The sequence below is a fragment of the Ascidiella aspersa genome, chromosome 6 (genome assembly GCF_963924565.1).
Source record: "Ascidiella aspersa chromosome 6, kaAscAspe10.2, whole genome shotgun sequence".
Taxonomy (NCBI): domain Eukaryota; kingdom Metazoa; phylum Chordata; class Ascidiacea; order Phlebobranchia; family Ascidiidae; genus Ascidiella; species Ascidiella aspersa.
The window spans coordinates 27,395,369-27,415,650 of NC_139452.1; the positions used below are offsets into that span (position 1 = coordinate 27,395,369).

The 20,282-nt window shown below is 35.2% G+C and overlaps 1 protein-coding gene across 1 annotated transcript; it reads left to right on the forward strand.

Moving 5' to 3' along the window:
• Positions 1 to 2,997: 2,997 nt before the first annotated feature.
• Positions 2,998 to 18,063, forward strand: LOC146141064 (beta-1,3-galactosyl-O-glycosyl-glycoprotein beta-1,6-N-acetylglucosaminyltransferase-like). The gene is made up of 8 exons (XM_083391181.1): positions 2,998 to 3,308; positions 4,125 to 4,191; positions 4,845 to 4,997; positions 7,696 to 7,856; positions 11,168 to 11,392; positions 13,038 to 13,187; positions 13,843 to 14,000; positions 16,728 to 18,063. Exons 1-8 carry the CDS (start codon positions 3,139 to 3,141, stop codon positions 17,117 to 17,119), a joined length of 1,476 nt encoding a protein of 491 aa, XP_083247307.1. The 5' UTR covers positions 2,998 to 3,138; the 3' UTR covers positions 17,120 to 18,063.
• The last annotated feature ends 2,219 nt before the right edge of the window (positions 18,064 to 20,282 follow it).

Below are 20,282 nucleotides of genomic sequence, written 5' to 3' on the forward strand. Positions count from 1 at the left end.
GCCAAAATCGAGTCAAACACCAGATTGTGGTGAGATTGAAAAACTATTTGTCTTCCAGATTAGATCGAACCTATTTTACATTCGAGGGAACAATAAGGGCAAATGTTGTGTTGTGGTAATTAGGCAAATATGCTGTAAATTCATTTTACGGGCCGACTTTTGACAAAGAATCCTGTTGACTTTCGCACCGAAGGCACAAAGCTACCGCGAAATCGCTTGAAAGCGCGAAGAGAAGTTGTGTTTGCAGCAGGTTTATAATAGATTTTATTCGAGCATATATATAGTTGCGTAACATTCACGTTGGATGGTTTAAACGAAAAATTTGTTGGTGGTATTGTTAATAAAAAAAAATAAAAAGAGCGTCGTAATTTTGTTGGCCTTTAATCATGTTCACATTTAGGCCTTTCCTGAAAAAGGCATCTTGTATAAGTAGCCCAAACGTCCAATAAAATAACTTAGTGTCGAAAGAGCTTCCTTTTTGTATATCATGCTTGGTAGCAACAGAAATTATTTTGTTAAAGCGTTTAGCGTTATTGGTATAGTAAAGCTCGTTGAGGCAGTAGGTCGCTTAGTTATATCATAAATATAAAGTATACTGTCCTGAATATTTTATGAGGTTCGGAACGCCTCCGGAGCGATAGAACTAACACTGTGAGACTGTGATTTTTAAACTGTGTTTACCGCTTTTCAAGTCTGCCGCTTACCTTTTTTTATTTTGAAAAATAACCTTTTTTATTACAAACATGTGAGCAAGCTATAGCAGATGAGACTTGAATCCATATTGTCCATTAAAAATTAGGGTTAAAAAACATTACAATGTTAAGGTTAAAAAACTGTACTGCGAATATATTTTGGTTGTTTTTATTGTGCAGCAAGCTAAAATGTTTGAGGACCAATGTTCTAACAAGATGTATATTGACAACATCTCCGGCAACAAATGTATACGTTTTCGTAGTTTAAATTAAAGGCACTTAGTCAGTAATTAAACTAATGACTTGTTAAAAAAATAGTTGAAAGCTATAGCTACTTCCTCTATATCTTAAAAGGCCAATAATTTTCAGTAATTGCCACAAAACCTAGTATACCAATTGTACATCAATATTTTCGTTTCCCTTTGAGTAAAACGTGAAATATTTTTGCTTGTTTAAGGTTAATTGCAATTTAAGCTAGCCTTGTGTTTATTTGGAAACATTTGTTGTCCAAATCCAAAAGAAAACGGTTAAGAAGATGCAACAAACAACCAACGAAGCGAACACAGCAGAAGTTGGAAGCACCCAGAGTCTAAGGTCGGCGTTTAACAGGTAAAATAACCTCACGCCATTTGATTAAGTGTTACCAGGAGCAGCGGAAAATGTGATTTCTATGCTATGTTAAAAACCATAGACGAGCTCAAAAGGCACAAAGCTCTACTGACTAGAATGGTGTTCCTATATGTTGAGCAGGGCTGCAGAGTCCGACTCCGGCCAAAATAAATCCAAGTCGGACTCCCGAGTCCGACTCAGGCCAAATGTACGATTTCATCAAGTCCCCAGCTGGCAGCTTTGCTCCGATTATAAAACCTGTGTTTCACTCTTACGTACCTAATTTAAGGCGGATATTCAGCAAACCACTTATACGGGTGTCGTATAATTAATTCACACACAATACGTGATTTGAATAATATCCACCATATGCTATTCCATCTTTACAATTTACAGTTGACGGCCATATCAGTTTCAAAATTTCGTAGCCTATTGGCGTGCGCACGTTGGACTCTGCTGTTAATTGGTGCCCATGCCGTAACACGTGTAGCTCTTTCTGCTGTCCTAACTTAGTAAACTCGCTTTCAGTCAAGATGTCAATCGTCCGACTTTTAAAGCGAATGCGGTTTCTAAATACCAACGAAGTCAATAAACCAATGAAACAATACAGTCAACAATCTACAAATTCAACTTACCGAACTTAATTATAGGATCAGTGGCGTACTTATTATTATTTTAACATTTTAAACACTCTAATCTTTTCAAATAGAATTATTCCTTGACGAAACTACTAAATTAGCCAGCAAAACAAGTAGATAACAATAAAAAACAAACTGCAGCATTAGCAGCAGCAAACGTGTGGCGTAACATCCGTAATTGTCGCAAGACAATCGGCAAATACAGTTCCCGGATGACGTAACAATAACCCTTTTTTGTATTAGGGGCCACCTATGATGGGACCTGGGCGAATTTGGCGCGCCGAGATTGTTTTTGAGCAATATCTCCGAAAGTTGTACCGCTAATAAGCTGAAATTTGTATACAGTCCTTGATTGGCTTTACTAATCCAGCTAATCGGCTGGTAGATAATAGCATTGCTTGATGCGGTCAGATTTTTCTACTCGCGCGAAAGCCTTAAGATCACATCCTATTTGTTTTGCCGCTATCTTAGCGTACGTCATTACGTCACCGTAAACACATGAGCTACTACTGGGTACGAGCTATATGAGCGCGTGCGATGAGCGTGTTTTGCTTAGAAAAATAACGCACGGTTAAAGGAAGGTTGGGCGCTGGTCTAGAATCCTACCACACAGCTATTTGTTGAACGTACATTGTTTGTGTTAGGTGAGATGTAGCGTTTGGGTTAGAGTGGGTTAAGTATTACTAATATTAGATTTATTCTACCATATTTATTTCTCCCTGGCAATGTCAAGTTTGACAACTCGTTTGGTTACTGTAAAAAGAGTGGTAGGATTTTAGACCAGCGCCGACATGTGTTACACTGCAGTTTAAAGGTTTTCTCAATACAATGCAGTTGCAAAATTTGTCCTCAATTTTTATTGTTAGATTGTTGTATTAGCAGTTCTATGTTAATCTAAAGTGTTCTGTCTTTTTAATTGAGCTGTATATAACGCCTTTTTCTAAATATTATGCGTACTGTGGTGCAGTAGTAAACTCGTTAAGTGGTGCAGTAGTAAACTGGTTAACCTGTTTACTTTTCTAAGAATAGATGCTATTTTCTGTATTGTTTCGGTTAGTTTCGCTAATACCCTTTCAACAAAAATGCAGCAGGAAAGATAGCCTGATTCGTTCAGTAGTAGTAGCAGACTATAGCGTAGTCGGTGACCAACAGAACTTAATCAGTTATTTATAACGTTTATTAATCACCATTCTTTCAGAATGTTACGGAAACGCACCCTACGTAACTCATTGACGCTCCTGTATATCTTAATTGTTCTTTGGGTGGTTGCAATTTGTCTACTTCAAGTTGTTAAGCGTTCATCGGAAACGCCAACCGACAAAACACAACGTCGGAATGTATTTGAAGCCTTTAACAGCTACAAGATAATGTAAGTTTTTTCAGAGCACCTACTGTACAACTGTTAACATTCAAACGCTAGCCAGATAATAGCACCCCTCCTATTTTAACAGCAAAACAAACATGTTTAAGTGTTACTTCACACATATAAAAAACACTGTTTATTGTGTTTATGAAAAATAATAAAACATTAATATTCAATACATATTTATATAGTGCTGGTCTGGAATCCCACCACAGTTTGGTCTGATAGTTTATTTTGCTAACCTTATTTGGGTTGAGATTCGAGTTAGCTTTTAGGCTTGGGTTGGTCAAATATTGTTATTATATTTATTTCTTTTAGCAACTCTTTTTTGCAAAAAAAGTAGTAGGATTGTAAACCAGTGCTATAAATCCTGCAATAAAAAGCAATATTATAACTTCTTACTGTTATCAAGCAAACACATTTTGGGTTGTACAATACAATAACACACTTAACACAGATTAAGGATAATGGTTTGAATTGACACTATCTATATTAAACTGGTAACTAATCAATGTCAACTTTGAAAAGCTGTACTTAGCATCTTGTTCCATGTGTCCAAAGTATATGCCAGTAGAAGTTAACTAAGAAAGATTGGCTGTTAAAGTACTTAAATAATTCATAATTTCATAATGTTACTCACTTCATACCAGCTCAATTTCTTAACAGCACTAGAACTAAAACAATTAAGAATTTTGAAGCACACAAAACAAACATACTTTACAAATTGCTTAAATATACAGATTACGGTTACACATGTTTAATTGGCTACTATTTTCTAGGCTAGTTTCCTGTTTAGTTTCACAGAGCTTTCTTTTTCAACAGATTCAAAGCGTTTGGCCAGGATGATTATTATAGCGATGAAAAGGTTACAAAAGCATTGACAGCCCTGGTAAGTACTTCAATTTTCAATAATTACTGCATTTTAATTTATCATGTTTATATACATTTTTTCACTCAGTGAGAAACATGTATTAACTTTATTTTTAAAGCTGGCATCATTAAGGTGTAGTAAGACTATCAAAGCCCATTTAAAAGTAGGTAGCATTTTAAACATTTCGTTTATATCTTTACTTATTTTCAACATGGCGAGAACTGATTCTGAGTATATATATTTAAAGTTCTTGCTACAACCTCCAACCATTAGACTCCAAAATGGCATCATTATGTGATAGGAAAACATAGTTTTTTTGTATATTTAATACTTGTAATATATACCTGAAAAAAGTATAATTGTCTAAACCAGCAGTATTAAAGCACTGCTGTCACTAAAAAACAACATATTTTAAAAGAAAAAAATATAAACATTATGGCCTAATAAAGATTTTTTGTGTAGGTTATAGAAACGTCGGTACATTTAATAAAAATCCAGCAATTTTACAATTGATGCAATGCCAGGCAGCCACAGTATAATCACTTAACATTATGGTTTACCCAAAAAATTATATTCAATTTTAAACTATTGTATTGCATGATTGAAGAAAACATTAGTTTTGTAAGCTCATTAACAATTACTCATAAATATTTGTATACTTTTACATACAGGGCACACAGGATGTGACAAAAGATTACTTGGAGTCGCTTCGATTCAACCCAAACCCACAACTGCCACCCTTTGCGTTATGCTCCAAGGTTATCGAAGGCGATTTGGAAAGCATAGAGGTTGCTAAGCTGAATAAACTGGAATTCAATTCAAAGGTACAAACCTTTTAGACTTGATTAAGGATGTATGATAATCGGATCTGATACCAAATGGAGTCATTCACTATACTCAAACAAGCAAATGGATGAAAATAAATCATTCCACGGCTATCTTTCTGGGTTATTAGGCAAACCTCATTTGCTTTAGAAGTTTAGTTACCTCCTTAACCGAGTGTTTATAAGTAATTACATTTTTATGTAGAAGTGCATTTGATTTGTAAGACATGAAAAAAATTCCTATGTTTATTTGGTATTAACTTGGCACGGATACCAGTCTAGTGTAGGAGGATACCGAAACTACCGCTTGGAATTGATATTGACTCCGATCTGATATTATCGGACATTCTAATTGCTAACCATTGTGAAGTGGTAGTGTCAGTACTTCATCGATACTAGGTTGGCATCGACTGCCAAATTTATTTAAGCATTTGAGCCATGGTTTGCGATTCAACACTGAATTTTCTATATAAAAGATAAATTTATCTAAAAATTGTACATCCTTAGTTCTAAAATTCTGTTTTTGTAAAATGCATAGCAAAATTATATCATTCTTTTTGATGAACATAGTGTGGAAAATTCATAGTTAATTAATTTCATACCTTTTTAGAGGTTAAATATAGCATGGGCAAAGTATCAAACTAAAATAGCTGCCGTTTTTTTAGTGATGCTATTCTCACTCATCTAATAGTTTAAACAAAGTAAGATTTTGATTAACAGGCTGTTTTCAACAACAAAAATGTTTTAATGGGTCAAGCAAAAACAGTACAAACTATCTCACTTAAAAATGGAACCGAATTCCTCAAAGGCCAACTTCATAGAAACGTACTACCTTATCTCTTTGTTGTGATAAAACAAGTCCGCAGTGCTTGTTTAAAATCATAATTAATTAAATATAAAAAATGATGCATTTTGAGCTACAAAAAAGTATCTTTGATTGTAGATTTTGTAGGCATTGTGATTTGCTTACCATTATGGGTAGCCAACTCAGAGTCAAATTTTTGTAAGCATAATATGTTTTAGTGGTGTTGCAGGCCTTTACAGAAACCCATTATGTTGCCAAAAAAATTAGGAATTAAGTATATACATATAGTCCACACATGAAGTCCGATATTAGAGTGGTATCGGTGCCAATCCAAAACCAAAATTATATGGAAGTTTCAGCCATGGTTGCAATTCATCGCTGTGCATGTTAAAAAACAAATTTGTGAAAAAATAGTAGATTAACAACTTGAGGTAACTAAACTTTGTGACATAAAAACCTGGAGGAACACCTTAAAACATTTATATTGAATTTTTTGGCTAGTTTAAGCATTGTAATGTTGTCATTTGTAATCCGGTCAGATTGCGAAACTTTTTGCCGCAAATATTGGGCATCAGTTTCACAATAAAATGAAAGTATAAAATGAAAAGCATCCCAAGTACCAAGTATACATTTTAACAGGCCTTAACAATGTATAATGGCTTGTTGCCTACTTCCAAGTATGTTGTCTACTGTTTATCGGTTTCCCATCAATGACAGGAAACAATTCAAGCATTTGCTTTCCTTTGCTTAAAATCAGTGCTTTGAAACCATTCTGTTTATGTATATATAATATATATACTCACAGATTTGGCCATTTTGTTGTATGTGCAATAAACAAATGTGTGCCTGTACTGTTTGTCAGTACGGCTTCTGAAGGCCTTAATGGAGTGAGACACATGTCCATAAATGTTTACTGTTCATCCCCTTTTACTTCAAGCTGTGCATATGAACAGGGTGCAGCAGGCAAATGTTATCCAGTTGTTTCTTAACTTGCTCTGTTCTGAGCTTGTGTAGCTCAGTAGGTAGAACAACGATCCCATATGGTCGGATGCCATGAGTTTAAACCCCTCACCACAGTCTATTTGTTTTTCTGTCTTGGTCTTGTTTACACAAAATTCTTTATTGATCATTTGATTTCGATTTGCCCCTCCCAAAGGCTCCCAGTCTACTATAATATGTGTGCCGTTACAATTGGTCTGTTCGACTTCTGTAGGGCCGTTGCAGTTGTACTCACTGTGTGCAATAAACACCGAAAAATATTGGTATCATTTTGTGCCAGAGTTACAAAAAATAAGAACCGCAGAGAAAAAAAATTCATGACTATAAAGATAAAGAATATGTTCACATTTTGTCATTTTATCTTTACCTGAAAACAGCTGCACGCTATTTAACTATTGTAATGTTTAACTTATTTAATGTTTGTTAATGTAAGAAGTAAGGATTGGCCGATATCACTTTTACGGACCCCCAATATATTCATCTATTTCTAGTAAGAAATGTTTCTATTAAGCTGGCAACTGTTTGTTAAAAAAACAAATTCAAAAAGTTATTTGTTTTTCAGGAAAGACTATATCATATTTTCTAAGTTAAGTATCTGCCGAAATGTTGGCCAACCTTTAGCAATACCAATGAATATTTACATGGAACCAAATATCAGTCTTTTATAGGCAAACCAATATGTCGGTCTATCTCTAGTAAGAAATGTTTCTCTATAACTGTCAGCTGTTGGTTTTGTTAAAAAAAATTGAAAAGTTATTAGGTTTTTAGAAAAAAAACTATAACATATTTGTACAAACAGTACCATAGTGTTATCAGTAGAAGCAAAATATCAGCCTTCATTGCCATTCTATCTTAAGTAAGTAATGTGACTGGCATCTGTTTATTTTGTTACAGGCTTTTCAAACCAAGGGTAAGAGGTTTACAGACTGGGAGAAACAGCTTTCACTGATGGTCAAGAATTGTCACGAATTTAGAAAGAAGCGACAATATGTGACCATACCACTGTCAATTGAGGAAAAAGCCTATCCGATTGCCTACATCATAACAATTCACAAGTATGTGCAAGGTTTATTTGTTTGGTTAGCGCATATATTGGCTAGGAATGCTGGCAAAACACTATTAAGATAACGTTTAATGTAATATGTTTTTAGGCAGTTCATGGCTTGTTAAAATGTGCAAGTTTTCGTTTTATTCTGAAGCTGCCTGGATGCTTATAAAGCTTATCTTAAAATAACAAACCCTATTTACTTTTTTTTAATAGTGTTGGCTTAGCTAGTGAACATCACACATGTTTTGCCAAATTTAGGCCTAAGTTGTCTTGAAAATCCCGGTATCCATAATATATATATATATTAGCTCAACTAGCAAAACTAATGGATCAACGACCCAATGCTACATTTTGAAAAATATGTTTGAAGAATATATAAAGTAAAGTTGGATTTTTTTGACTCCGAAATTTAAAACAAATGTACCCAAAATATTAAAAAGTGAAAAATTAATTTTGTTTACTCCCTAATTTTGTGAATAAACAGACACAACTGTACAAAACACTGCTCTAACACACCTATAGGTATGTAAACCCAGTTTTTCTGATTTGCGTAACACTAATTAATGGAGAGAGATTATTGTTGTATATCCTGATAAAAAACAACCCTTTTACAGATTGTCGAAACGTTGTAAATTCAAACTGTAATTGCTGGGAAACGCACAATAAGACCTAAAAGCAACAATATCTAAATTAAAATTATTCATAAAGCATAGTAATAACCCCAACGCACAAAAAATCCAAATATGCAGTAGTACTAATGGCGAATTGAGACCTAAAACGTCTGAATAATACCTAAACCTGTCGAAATAAGTTCTAAATTCATCGCAATGAGGCCTAAATGACAAAATAACGCCTAAAACTGGAGGTAGAGGGTATGGGACGATCGGAGACCGTTGGTCTGGCATCGGCCGTTTTGCTGACAACGTTTGGGCGCCTTAGTTTGAATGGCGCCTTTGGAGCGCCGCTGTTTTGGCACCAAATTGTTTGCACCTGTTTGTGGTGGGTAAAGGATGGGGTTATAAATTAATTGAACGCTGGGGAAAAAGCCCAAACTCGGTTGGGTATAAGATCATTTTTCGTCCAGGGTATGTAGGATTGTTACGTCACATATTGATGTATAAGTTAGGGCCTAAATCGTTTATTCAATTTTAAAATCAACGCACAACATTTTGGTTCGGGTGCTGGTTAGCGTTTGGGTTCGGGTGAGTCAAGTATTATTAAATGTAAGTCAAATTAGTGCTTTGCCGAAGACCTCAAAGTCTTAAAGGCAGACTATTCGATCCTGTGGATGCCCTAATTAACGTAGACCAGGGGTGTCCAACTCAAACATACCGACGTGCAAATTTTTATCTTATAACTTCTTCCCGTGCCAAAGTTTTTTTTGGCAACAATTTTTTTTCTAATATTAAAACCGCTTTTATACAAAAAATAAAAACAGTATAATGTCATAATATCAGAAGTAATTGTTTGTTGTCGTAATTGCGGGGATCGTTTTGTATCGTGAATAAACAATGACAATTGGCTGTATAACAAATTTAGCTTTTTTAACAATTGGCTGTATTTTTTTGAGGGCTTGCGTGCCATTTTTATTAGGTCTGGCACGCGTGCCTCATGTTGGACACCCCTTACGTCCCTGACGTAGACCTTTTTGGTAACTCTTGCACTAATTTCTGAAGGATCCGGAAGTAAAGAGGATCCGTCAAACCCATTTACATTTGCCTGTCTTGCCGCCCACGTATATTTCATCAAATAGGGTGAAAAATGGAATAAAATAGGATATAATTTCACCTTTTTAACTTTGTTTAAGCCGTTTTAGGTTTAATATAGTTGCACAGGACGGAAGACGTACGTAATTGCCAATTCAAAATCGATTTAAAAGGCATTTAAGCTTACGAATGGTCTTGATCAAATATTTGTGACACGGCCATAGATTTAAGTGCTTTTTCTTTAACGTTTTATATACGAATATAAATATGCTCGTTTTTCAAATTAAAGCCCAGTGGACCGAAATTTCACAAAGAAAAATAGTATATTGTCGGCTAAAAAAATTCTGTTGCAGAAATGAACTTTATATATCACAAATGTACAACGAATGCCTGAGATAGTTTTTCCAAAATATAACCTTACATTTTTTTAACTATTTTATAATTTTATTGTTCTAGCCGGTTCGACATTTTGCGCTAATTAAGGCATTATTTATAAAAAAACGAATGACAAAAGAAAAAAAGTTAAATTTATCGAAAGTTGTGACTTTTTTTGTAAAAAGTGGAAAATTACCTGTGTGCAGTGTTCCAAAAGAATGTTACGTTTTTTTTTGCTAATTTCTCAATATATTTTCAAACGTGTCGATTCTATCTTTCATGTTTGTAATAAAATGGTGAGCTAAAACACACTTTTGCAAGTAAGGAATCTCCCGCAGGCAATAAAATGTAAAAGAAAGATTTTTGATTTCGTATCAGATGATGTTAAACTGTTTGTAAAAACAGGTATGAAACATATAATGATTTCTGAAGATTATTACAGAGATAATTTTTCCAGTATGAGTACCATGTCATGTATGCTTATTCATAAGGTGAAATACATATTTCTGTGATAAATTAAAAAAAAAAAATTATGTTTATACCTGTTTTTATAAACATTTTTAACATCATCATATACTAAAACTATAAGTTTAAATTTTTCGCGAAAGGATTCTATATAATCGTGAAGAAATATAAAAAAAATCAACACATAAAATCTATTCTTACAATATTACAGAAATGTACATTTTGCCTTATAAATAGAAATAATAGGTTTTTGTTTTTGATCGAATGATTAGAATGGCTTTGAAATTTTGCGTTCTGTGTTGAAAAAAACGTACGGGTTTTCTGCTAATTTTAAAACATAGTTGTAGTTGTGACTTTTTTTAAACGTGGAAAAATACCTGTGCGCAGCGTTCCGAAATAATGTCACGTTTTTCGACCCAATTTCTTAATTTTTTTGAAACGTGTCGATTTTACCTTTTATGTTTGTACTAAAATGTCTTTGAAATCCCGTGTGCTGTGTTCCAAAACACCTTGCATTTACTAAAATAAGCTCTTTTAGTATATATTTGTTTGTCCAACGTTACGGCAAACTATTCAGAAAGCCTTCTTTAGGTAAATGCAAGGTATTTTTGAACACAGCACACGGGATTTCAAAGACATTTTTATTACAAACACGTTGAAAAAACAAATATTTGCTAGAATAACTTATTTTCAGCATACTATGCCTGGTAGCAACAGCATATATTTACACCACACATTTTTTTGCTAATTTATCAACACTTTTCTTTCGCAGGAGCCCAGCCATGTTCGAGCAGCTCTTTCGCGCCATTTACCAGCCGCAGAATCTCTACTGCATCCACGTGGACAAAAAGGCGCCCGAGAAATTCCTTGCGCTGATCCGACGCTTAACTGCTTGCTTCGATAACGCGTTCGTCGCTTCGAACCTGACCGAAGTTCATTACTCGCACTATAGCCGAGTACAGGCCGATATCAACTGTATGCACGACCTTAACAAAAGGTAACTTGTAGTCGAAAAAAATGTGTTAAATTTAAATATGCCAATGTTAAACTTAAATATGTATATTGCAAAAGAGTTCTATGTTAATTTTGTATCTTTTAAAACAATTCAATTTTTACCATTGACCCCAGCTTAGGAACCTTTGTTTAATGTGTCGGACACACAAATTAATATTTTTTATTTATGTGGCCAGAATTTTTTTTCTCGGACGCCTTTGTTATTGTTTTAATTATTATTATTTATTTATTTATTTATGCGGCATATTAATATTATTATTTATATACGTTATATATTTTAAATTTTGGGTGGGGGATACATGTTCTTTTCGTCCAAATTATTATTATTTATTTATGTGTGCATAATAAGTGCATTACTTGCACTATAGTTGGTAACAGACCGTAGGCACACAAAAACATTTTTAAACGCATGGTATTTTGTTCCAAATTAATATAATTGGTTTATGTGGCCAGAATTTATTTTTGTGGCCGGAAAAAAAAAAACACATTGCATTGTCCGAATTATTATGTGTCCCGAAAAAAAACTTTTGGACACCCGTTGTGTTTGTTTGAATAATTCTGTGGCCTATTTTTAATCAGAAGTTTTTTTGTCCTAATTGTTTATTTATGTGGCCCGAAAAAAAAACACTGTTTTTGTACACAGGTCGTTACCTCACGGTTTCGTTATGTGGAAAGATACTGATAAAGTCATTACAGTAACTGTCACACACTTCTGGAACTTTAAATTGACCACTTGCCTTGTGTCTGGGGCTTTGGGCAAGCTTAAGGGAGCGAATTATGACGTAACAAATTACACTTTATCGCTGGCTTGAAATTTACAAACCGTGCTCCATCAGGTCAAATTAGAATACTTGATACATACTTTGACCTGATGAAGCACGGTTGTGCGAAAGCTTGTCGAGAATCTAATGCAATTTGTCTTTATACAGTGCCACTTGATTCCTGTATTAGAATTAGACAAAAACGGCCATATAAAAGATTGCTAAGTAAATAGTGGAACATTTGTTTCTTGTTTTGTTTCAAAGCTCAAAATAACCTCTTTTTGAAATTACCGCGCACTATGATTAATAAGTGGAAATACTAAATTTATTTACAGTACAAGAGTCGCAGAAAAAATGTACATTCTTACGTTGGTTGCTGTCGCTTTATTATCGAACTGGTCGATCGTGAGATTTAAAAAAAATTAGTCGATTGCAATCGCCCGATAGGATCCGATCCACTAATACAGGGAAGGGCAGTAGTTTTTGACAGCGGGCTGCATGCCAAACAGAAAATGTCGTGGAAGGCCGTGTGAAACAAGGGGATCTCGAATACACGTAATACAACGTGTGTTTCTTTTAAAAGAATGTTTAAATACACTTATTTTAACAAGCTGGTTAGATTAGGAATAGGCAAGGACGCCTTTACAAGAGTAATGTATTCAATAAAATATGCTGAAATAAATAAAACAAATGTTGAGGCTTATTTTTGCCTAAAATAGTTTTATTAAAAATGAGCCACGGGCCGGATTATATTGCGTGGCGAGACCGTATAGTTTGCCCAAATCTGTGCTAATAGCAGAAATCCCTATTTCGTACCCCGAATCAAAAAACTCGACAACAAAACAAAGTTTTTTGCCTGTTTCCCAGACACTCTGAGGTGCCGTGGCGCTACGTGATCAACTTGTGTGGTCAGGACTTCCCGCTGAAGACCAACCTGGAGATTACGCGCGCACTTAAGAACCTTCAAGGCTACAACAACCTAGAAACCTTCACCATGCCTTCGCACAAGATGAAGAGGTATGACTATTAGGGATGTTCAAAGTATATTTGTATCCATCTCCACCATTTATTTCGGGTGATAGAAACCCATGTAATTTATTCGTTTTACCGCGTATGGTTACGCCTAAAAGTTTTTGATGAAGGCCTGTCGCTGCGGTAACACATTTGTAGTTCTGGCTTTAAATGTAGCCTTGCAGTCTGGAGTAAGCGTTTTTTGGGTGGAAACCAGTTACCTTATGCTAACCCTTGCCTAGTCATTGAGTGTCAATCAAGCGTTATGGGGCGAGCGACTAACGTATATTGCCAAGTGTTAAGTCGTAAAAGTAAAATTTCATCATAAAACGTGCTGGTGTCGGTTATTTAAGGTCAACTTTATGCCAATAGTAAGTGAGGTTACGCACAGCGAAATTTTAAAGTATTGCTAAGCTTTGGTGGCAGTAGTAACTTTGTATTCTTTGCAGCACAATATTTAACTGGGTAACAGATCGCGTTTGTGGTAAAGTAAAACTGACACACAATAATGTTTTATATAACCGGGTGGAATTGCTGAAGAATTCTTTGTCTTACATTGTGCTCACATACCTGAAGTTATACAAATATCTGGTCATGATCTCAATTTATAGACTGTTAACAGAAAACTCTCCCGTACAACACACACTCTACAACTTTCCAGGTACATGTTTCACTACAAACTGCCCGACAACGACAACAACCACGCAACAATGATCAAGACTGACGTCACAAAGGCCTCCTCGCCCCTCGACACGCCCATGTTCGGGGGGAGCGCCTACTACATTTTCAAGTACAAAGCGGTGCGCTTTATTCTTTCCGGTGAGTCTTAAAGCCCGATATGATGTGGCGTATGCAAAAAATAATTGGCTTCTGTTTTAGCATGTGACGTCACGTTTTAGTATTTTACTTCACGTTTTGGTTTGTGACGTCACGTTTTAGTATGTTACGTCACGTTTTAGTATGGGACGTCACGTTTTAGTATGTTATGTCACGTTTTAGTATGATACGTCACGTTTTAGTATGAGACGTCACGTTTTCATGTTACGTCACGTTTTAGTATAAGTCGTCACGTTTTAGTATGAGACGTCACGTTTTAATCTGTGAAGTCATGTTTTAGTTTGTGACATCACGTTTTAGTATCTGACGTCACGTTTTGGTCTGTGACGTCACGTTTTAATGTATGACGTCACGTTTTAATCTGTGACGTTATTTATTTTTTCGTTTGTAATATGTGAACTAGATGCCTAAAAAATAGTTTAACAAAACAATTATTAATTTTAATTTTGGGTTTTTAGGTGTTTTTTTTTTTTGACGTAAACAATTTAATTTTGCCTATTTGGATAATTGCTGTTAAACCAGAACTAGACACACTACAGCCCGTCGCCAAATCTGATTGTTTAGCATAAAACATTTTTATGCAGAGTTAAGCTTTATGTGTTTTTCCTTGATTTTAGAATATTTATTTAATAAATTACACTTTTAATACTCATCAACTATTGCTACCATACGTATACAAGCGTGTCAAAACAACGCTGTTTATACGCGCGTCGGTCAAAAACAATTTCCCGGTTATTATTGCCACCCGCCCACCCCTGTGTTAAACTATCTCTTAAACGTTACCGTTTTTTTTTTAGATTAAATTCACAGTAAGGTGCGAATTTAACACTCTTGTCACGTGACCAATTTTGGGACACGATTCGAATGAGTCATGGTTGGGTTTGTCCGATAATATCGGATCGGAACCGATACCTGATATCAAGTAGTAATATCGGTATTTGTCCGATACTAGGATGGTATCGGTGCCGACGCTATACCAACTTAGTACAGGAACGCAGCAATTATGCCTTGAAATGTAAATTATGGAAAAAAGAAAACGCTATAACTGAAAGTGACTGAACTTTTTTTAAGTTTAAGCAATTTTTGGCTTAGTAATCTGACAAAACTCTAGTTACACGCTTCAATTTCATCTATTTTGCTTACTTACGCATAGTAATGACGTCATTTGGTTCCTGATCGGATCGCGATAGTTTTTGTCTAAAATGTCGGGTATGGGAATGAAATGTCAAGTATCGGACATCTTCAGATTCCCTAGTCATGGTAGTTCCAAATGTGAGATATATCATCCTACTTCTGCTACGGCCATTAAATTGCGATTCTTAGCCAAAGCAATATCATCCCTCGCACCACAAGTACAAATATGACACAGAGCAAGCTTATGTGGATATAACGAGAATTAATTTGTAACTGGATAAAAATTGTTTTTTCATTTAACTAAAATAACTCTGGCCTTTGAATTTGTTGGCTGTGAACTCCAGTGTTGTATGACTGGTCATTGGTTTGACTTAAGTTTTTTGAGCAAAATGACTTGACTTGGACTTTCGTCATTGCAAAATGACTTGTTTACAACACTGGTGGCCTTTGATGCGTTTCTTAGCACAAACAATATCATCCACTAGCTTGACAAGTGCAAATATTACACAGAGCAAGCATAAGTGGTTATAACTTGAATTAATTTGTAACTGAATGAATTTTTTTTCCTCTAATGAAAAAACTTGGTTGATGCGGGGAAAATTCCAGTTACCGCTAGAAAGGTATAATATACCAGAGAAATAATTCATATGTAACTCGGGAAATTCTTAAAATGTATTGAGAAAAATAACATTCGTAGTGGGGGAAGTCCCGCTGTAACTGAATGTGATATTAATATACACCGAAGAATATCCTAAAGTAACAAAAGAAAATTCTCAATACTGGAAACCAGACTTGGACAACTATATAAATCTTGTTTTATAATTTTGATGCTTGGGGCAAAATACGAATTCTAATTCTAATCTAATTGCTTGTGTGCTCTAATTCGGCTTTTATAAAACTGCTACTTTGTCAAACAGCACTTTATAGTATTTGGTGGAAACTATTTTTTATATATAACCTGTTTAAGTTATTCTTATTGTGTTGACCATAGCATTTATACTTTTTTTTTGGATTATAAAAAAAAACCGTCGAAAATCGTTTATAAATGTATTTAATTTTTTTTAATAAAACTGTGTGACAAGCCTGTATTACCACGGGTAAACCAAAAAAATTCTGCTCGTTTATTTTAGAAAAAAAAAATCTGCTCGTTTATTTTCGGAAAACATATATTATTTATATTCTCGTAGCCAAATATCTACCGATGCCGATATTTCGGCAAAAAAACTATGCATTGTGTCTATTTAAAACAAAATACAAAGAATTGTTTGTTTTGGGGGAAGAAACTCATCCTATTTTCATAGTAAAATGTCTGTCAACTCTAGTGATAGCGATAAATCGGCAAAAAAAACGATATATATGTCTATTTAAAATCAAAACAAAGCAGTTCGTTTTTTTTGGAAAACCTATATCATAGTTTTGTAGTAAATATCCTTCAAAATTAACCGCTAGCGATATATCGTCCAAACAAACGATATATCGGTCTATTAAATAAAAATTGAAAAAAAATCGGTCAAAATTTACCGATACCGATATATCGGCCGACAAAACATCCCGATAAAATCGGTCTATCTCCAGATCCGATGATCGAAAAGTTCCTCCGTTGGAACGAGGACACCTACTCTCCGGACGAGCATATATGGGCCACTCTACAGCGCTGGTTCCCTTCAATGCCTGGCAGCCAGCCTCCGCACATGAAGTACGACCTAAACGAACTGCAGTCCATCACTCGACTGGTGAAATGGGGCGGACTGGATAACGCGGTGTACCCAAAGTGCGCAGGATCATTCTCGCGCGGTATTTGCGTCTACGGAGTGGGCGACTTGTCCTGGTTACTTCAGCAGCATCACCTATTCGCTAACAAGTTTGATCCCGCTAGTGACCCGTTCGCGGCCGACTGCTTGGACCAATGGCTGCGCAACCGGACCATCTCACAAGGCCAGAAGTACCTGAAGAACGGTTTTGTGTGAAGTGTACCAGATTATATAAATCAAGAAACAGCTCCTCTGGTAATTGTTTTTCGTTACTTTTCGCCAGGAAGAAGGCGACTTGTATAGGTTTCCGAAACGTTGGTAAAGAAATGCAATTACCAGAGGAGCTGTTTTTTATTTATATTACTATGCCTGGTATTAACAGTTTATGTACCAGATTATGTTAAGACTGTTTATAAGAACAGGTATAAAACGTAAATTCATTTCTTAAGGTTTTACCGAAATATATATTTCGCCTTATGAAGTAGGCACCATCAGTTTTGTTAATTCTAATTAAGAAACTGATGATGCCTATTCATAAGGCGAAATATAAATTTAGGAAATCTATATTTTTATAAACAGTTTCAACCTATACTGATGGAAAAGCAAGATTTTTTTTTATATTTTGTTGTCTGCGGAAGATTCCTTCCTTCCTTAAGTGCTTCAGATTACTGGTGTCCGATAATACCGTATCGCAGCCGATACCCTATAAGGTCGTGGTATCGGAACTCGTCCGATATTGGAGGGGGGCGCCGATCCGCTATTTTTACTTAGCTTTTTTTCAGCCACGGTTTTGCCAACGCGGCGTGTATTTTTACCTTTAAATTTGCATTTTGAATAATGTATTGCCAACCATTTAAGCGCCGAAGCAAATTAACACTGACAAATGAAAAACCTTACATTAGCACGTTTGTTTTTCGAATGTTGCAAAATTGATTCATAAAAAGGCACCGTTTTGTTTGGAACCGGACGGTCTTAAACCAAAATGTCGGTTTCGGTATCGGAATGTAAAAGCCAGGTATAGGACGTTTTTGGCACAGACTTGGCTATAACGATGCGTTAAAGAACCGATTTTTAAATTTGGATTGCCTGTCAATTTAAGTTCTTGTAGACTTCATTCAAAGCTCGAATAGTTGGTCGTCACCGCAAAACATTTAAACTAAAGTTATTTGAAGCGAAATGACAGCCCAAACCATGCCAACTTTTCCCGGTCATTTATAGGCCCCCATATACGAATATTAGGGGTCTTTTTCCCCTTTCTGTAAAAAATGATTGCTTAATGCTCATCATGACGTTTGCGCGATTTCAGTTTTTACACCTGGCCTGTACAGCTTCTATATTTATTTATTGCTGCGAGCTTTGCTGACGCTAAACGTAGAAAAATGATTTTTTTTTACTTATTTTCAGTATATACCATGCCTGGTAGCAACAGCATAGTCTATAAAGTCCGTGCAGCATAATTGGTCCAATAAATTGTTTTTTTGTGCTGGGAATGTGATCACTAAAGGCCAAATCATTATTAATGAATATTTTTAGGCCAAAGAACCTGAAGAATGTTTTTACAAAAAAATAAAACAGAAATAAATTATAATTTATAAACGAAAATGTTTGTCGAATGCAAATAAAAACTAAATGTTATTAAAAATTTGAACTAAGCTACAATTTTTTTGTTAAATGTTATTTAATATTTCCTTTGTTTAACAATATTTAGGTCAATAAAGTTCAACACTAAGTTTTATATCCAGCCCGTTACCGCCAATTCAGACAGTTACCCGGCACTTTTAAAAACGTTCAGTGAACCTCTGTTTAACTTTTTAGTTTTTAAGAACGTTTCATCGCTTTCGCTTGTGTAAAAACGCTGCGTCGTTTAAGTTAGGGTTACTGCAATGGTGTGTATTTCGCTTTAAAACAACATTTTTTTTTATTTTTTATTTTTTTTTTTTTTATTGAGTCGAACTCGGAATAAAACTAAGCCGTATTTTTGCCCCTTTTTTTAATTTGAAGACCGTTAGTTACGCAAGCATTTAGTGAATCTCAGCAAAAGCACAATGATTTTCTTGCACTTACAACAGCTGTTTCTGGCTTTTTCAGCCGACAAAAATTCGAAAAAAATTAAAGTTTTGAAATTCTACCCCTGTCTAACGGTTGCCTAACCAGCATTTTTTTAATTTCATTTCAGAATTTTTCAAACGTGGCTTTTTATGATATTTTTGGGTACACTATGCACGACCTGCAATGTAGCTTGATAATGATTTGCAAATCCCAAAAGGTTGAGTAATTCGACACCATCTTGATAAAAACGTAACAATTCCGTCGTACCTTCAAGAAGTGATGCTTGAATTACTTCAGTCACATTAACTAAAGATGATACAAGCTCGTATCGAAACGTCTCTATCAAGATGCTGTCGATTTACTCGACCTTTTTGGCTTGGCTTTTTGTTGTCACAATAACGCGTTTGCTGGCAATATATACACTTGAAGATATTGATTTCGTATAGCGAGGGTGAAATGTGTGCATGACCTTACGCTATTTTCTTTTGTCCTAGCATTTATTTCTCAGTATATATCTGCAGTTCTGCACAGCATACTTGCTTGATGTCCTCTGTATTTCAGCCAGTATTGCTCTGGTAAAGCTGTACTTCAATCTAACTTAATGAACTTCTATACTATAGTCATGTGTCTGATAATATATTTTTCGCCGTCAAACCTTTCCCACTAAGAATGTAGGCGTTTATGTTTTCTGTAAACTGTCAATTGTACTTACATGACCAGGTATATTGATGTGTCGATGATTTTTTTACTATTTAAAGTTTTTGTTTTCTGACGTTATTCCAAATATACTTGAACTGAACAAAACTGACCATACCCTGATTAAAAAGGCACTACCATGTTTGAGTTATTAAGATCATTTCTCCCTTTCCCCCCCATTTTTTGGCATTATTTTTTTCTCTAGAACACTCAATAAGACCTAAAACGCAAAGATAATCTATACTAGCGTAGCATTAAGACCAACGACCTAGTAAAGCCAAATTCGCAGTAATAACCACGAGAGAATAATACCTAACCTGTCGGAATAATTCCTCTAAATTAATCAAAATAAGGCCTAAATGGACAAAATAACGCCTAAAACTGTGGAGATAAGGTATGGAATGATTGTGGGCCGTCGGTCTGGCATCCACAGTCTCGCTGTAGATGTTTATGCGTCCCAGTTCAAACGGCGCCACCGTTCTGGCACCGGATCGTCTGCCCCTGTTTGGGATTAGGGGCGGGTAAACGGTGCGGATAAGAAATTGGGTTAGGGTTAAAATGATTGAAGTTGGTGATAGAGGTTAGGTAAAAGGTTGTGCAGGCTCCGTTTATGGCCATTTAGGTCGTATTTTGA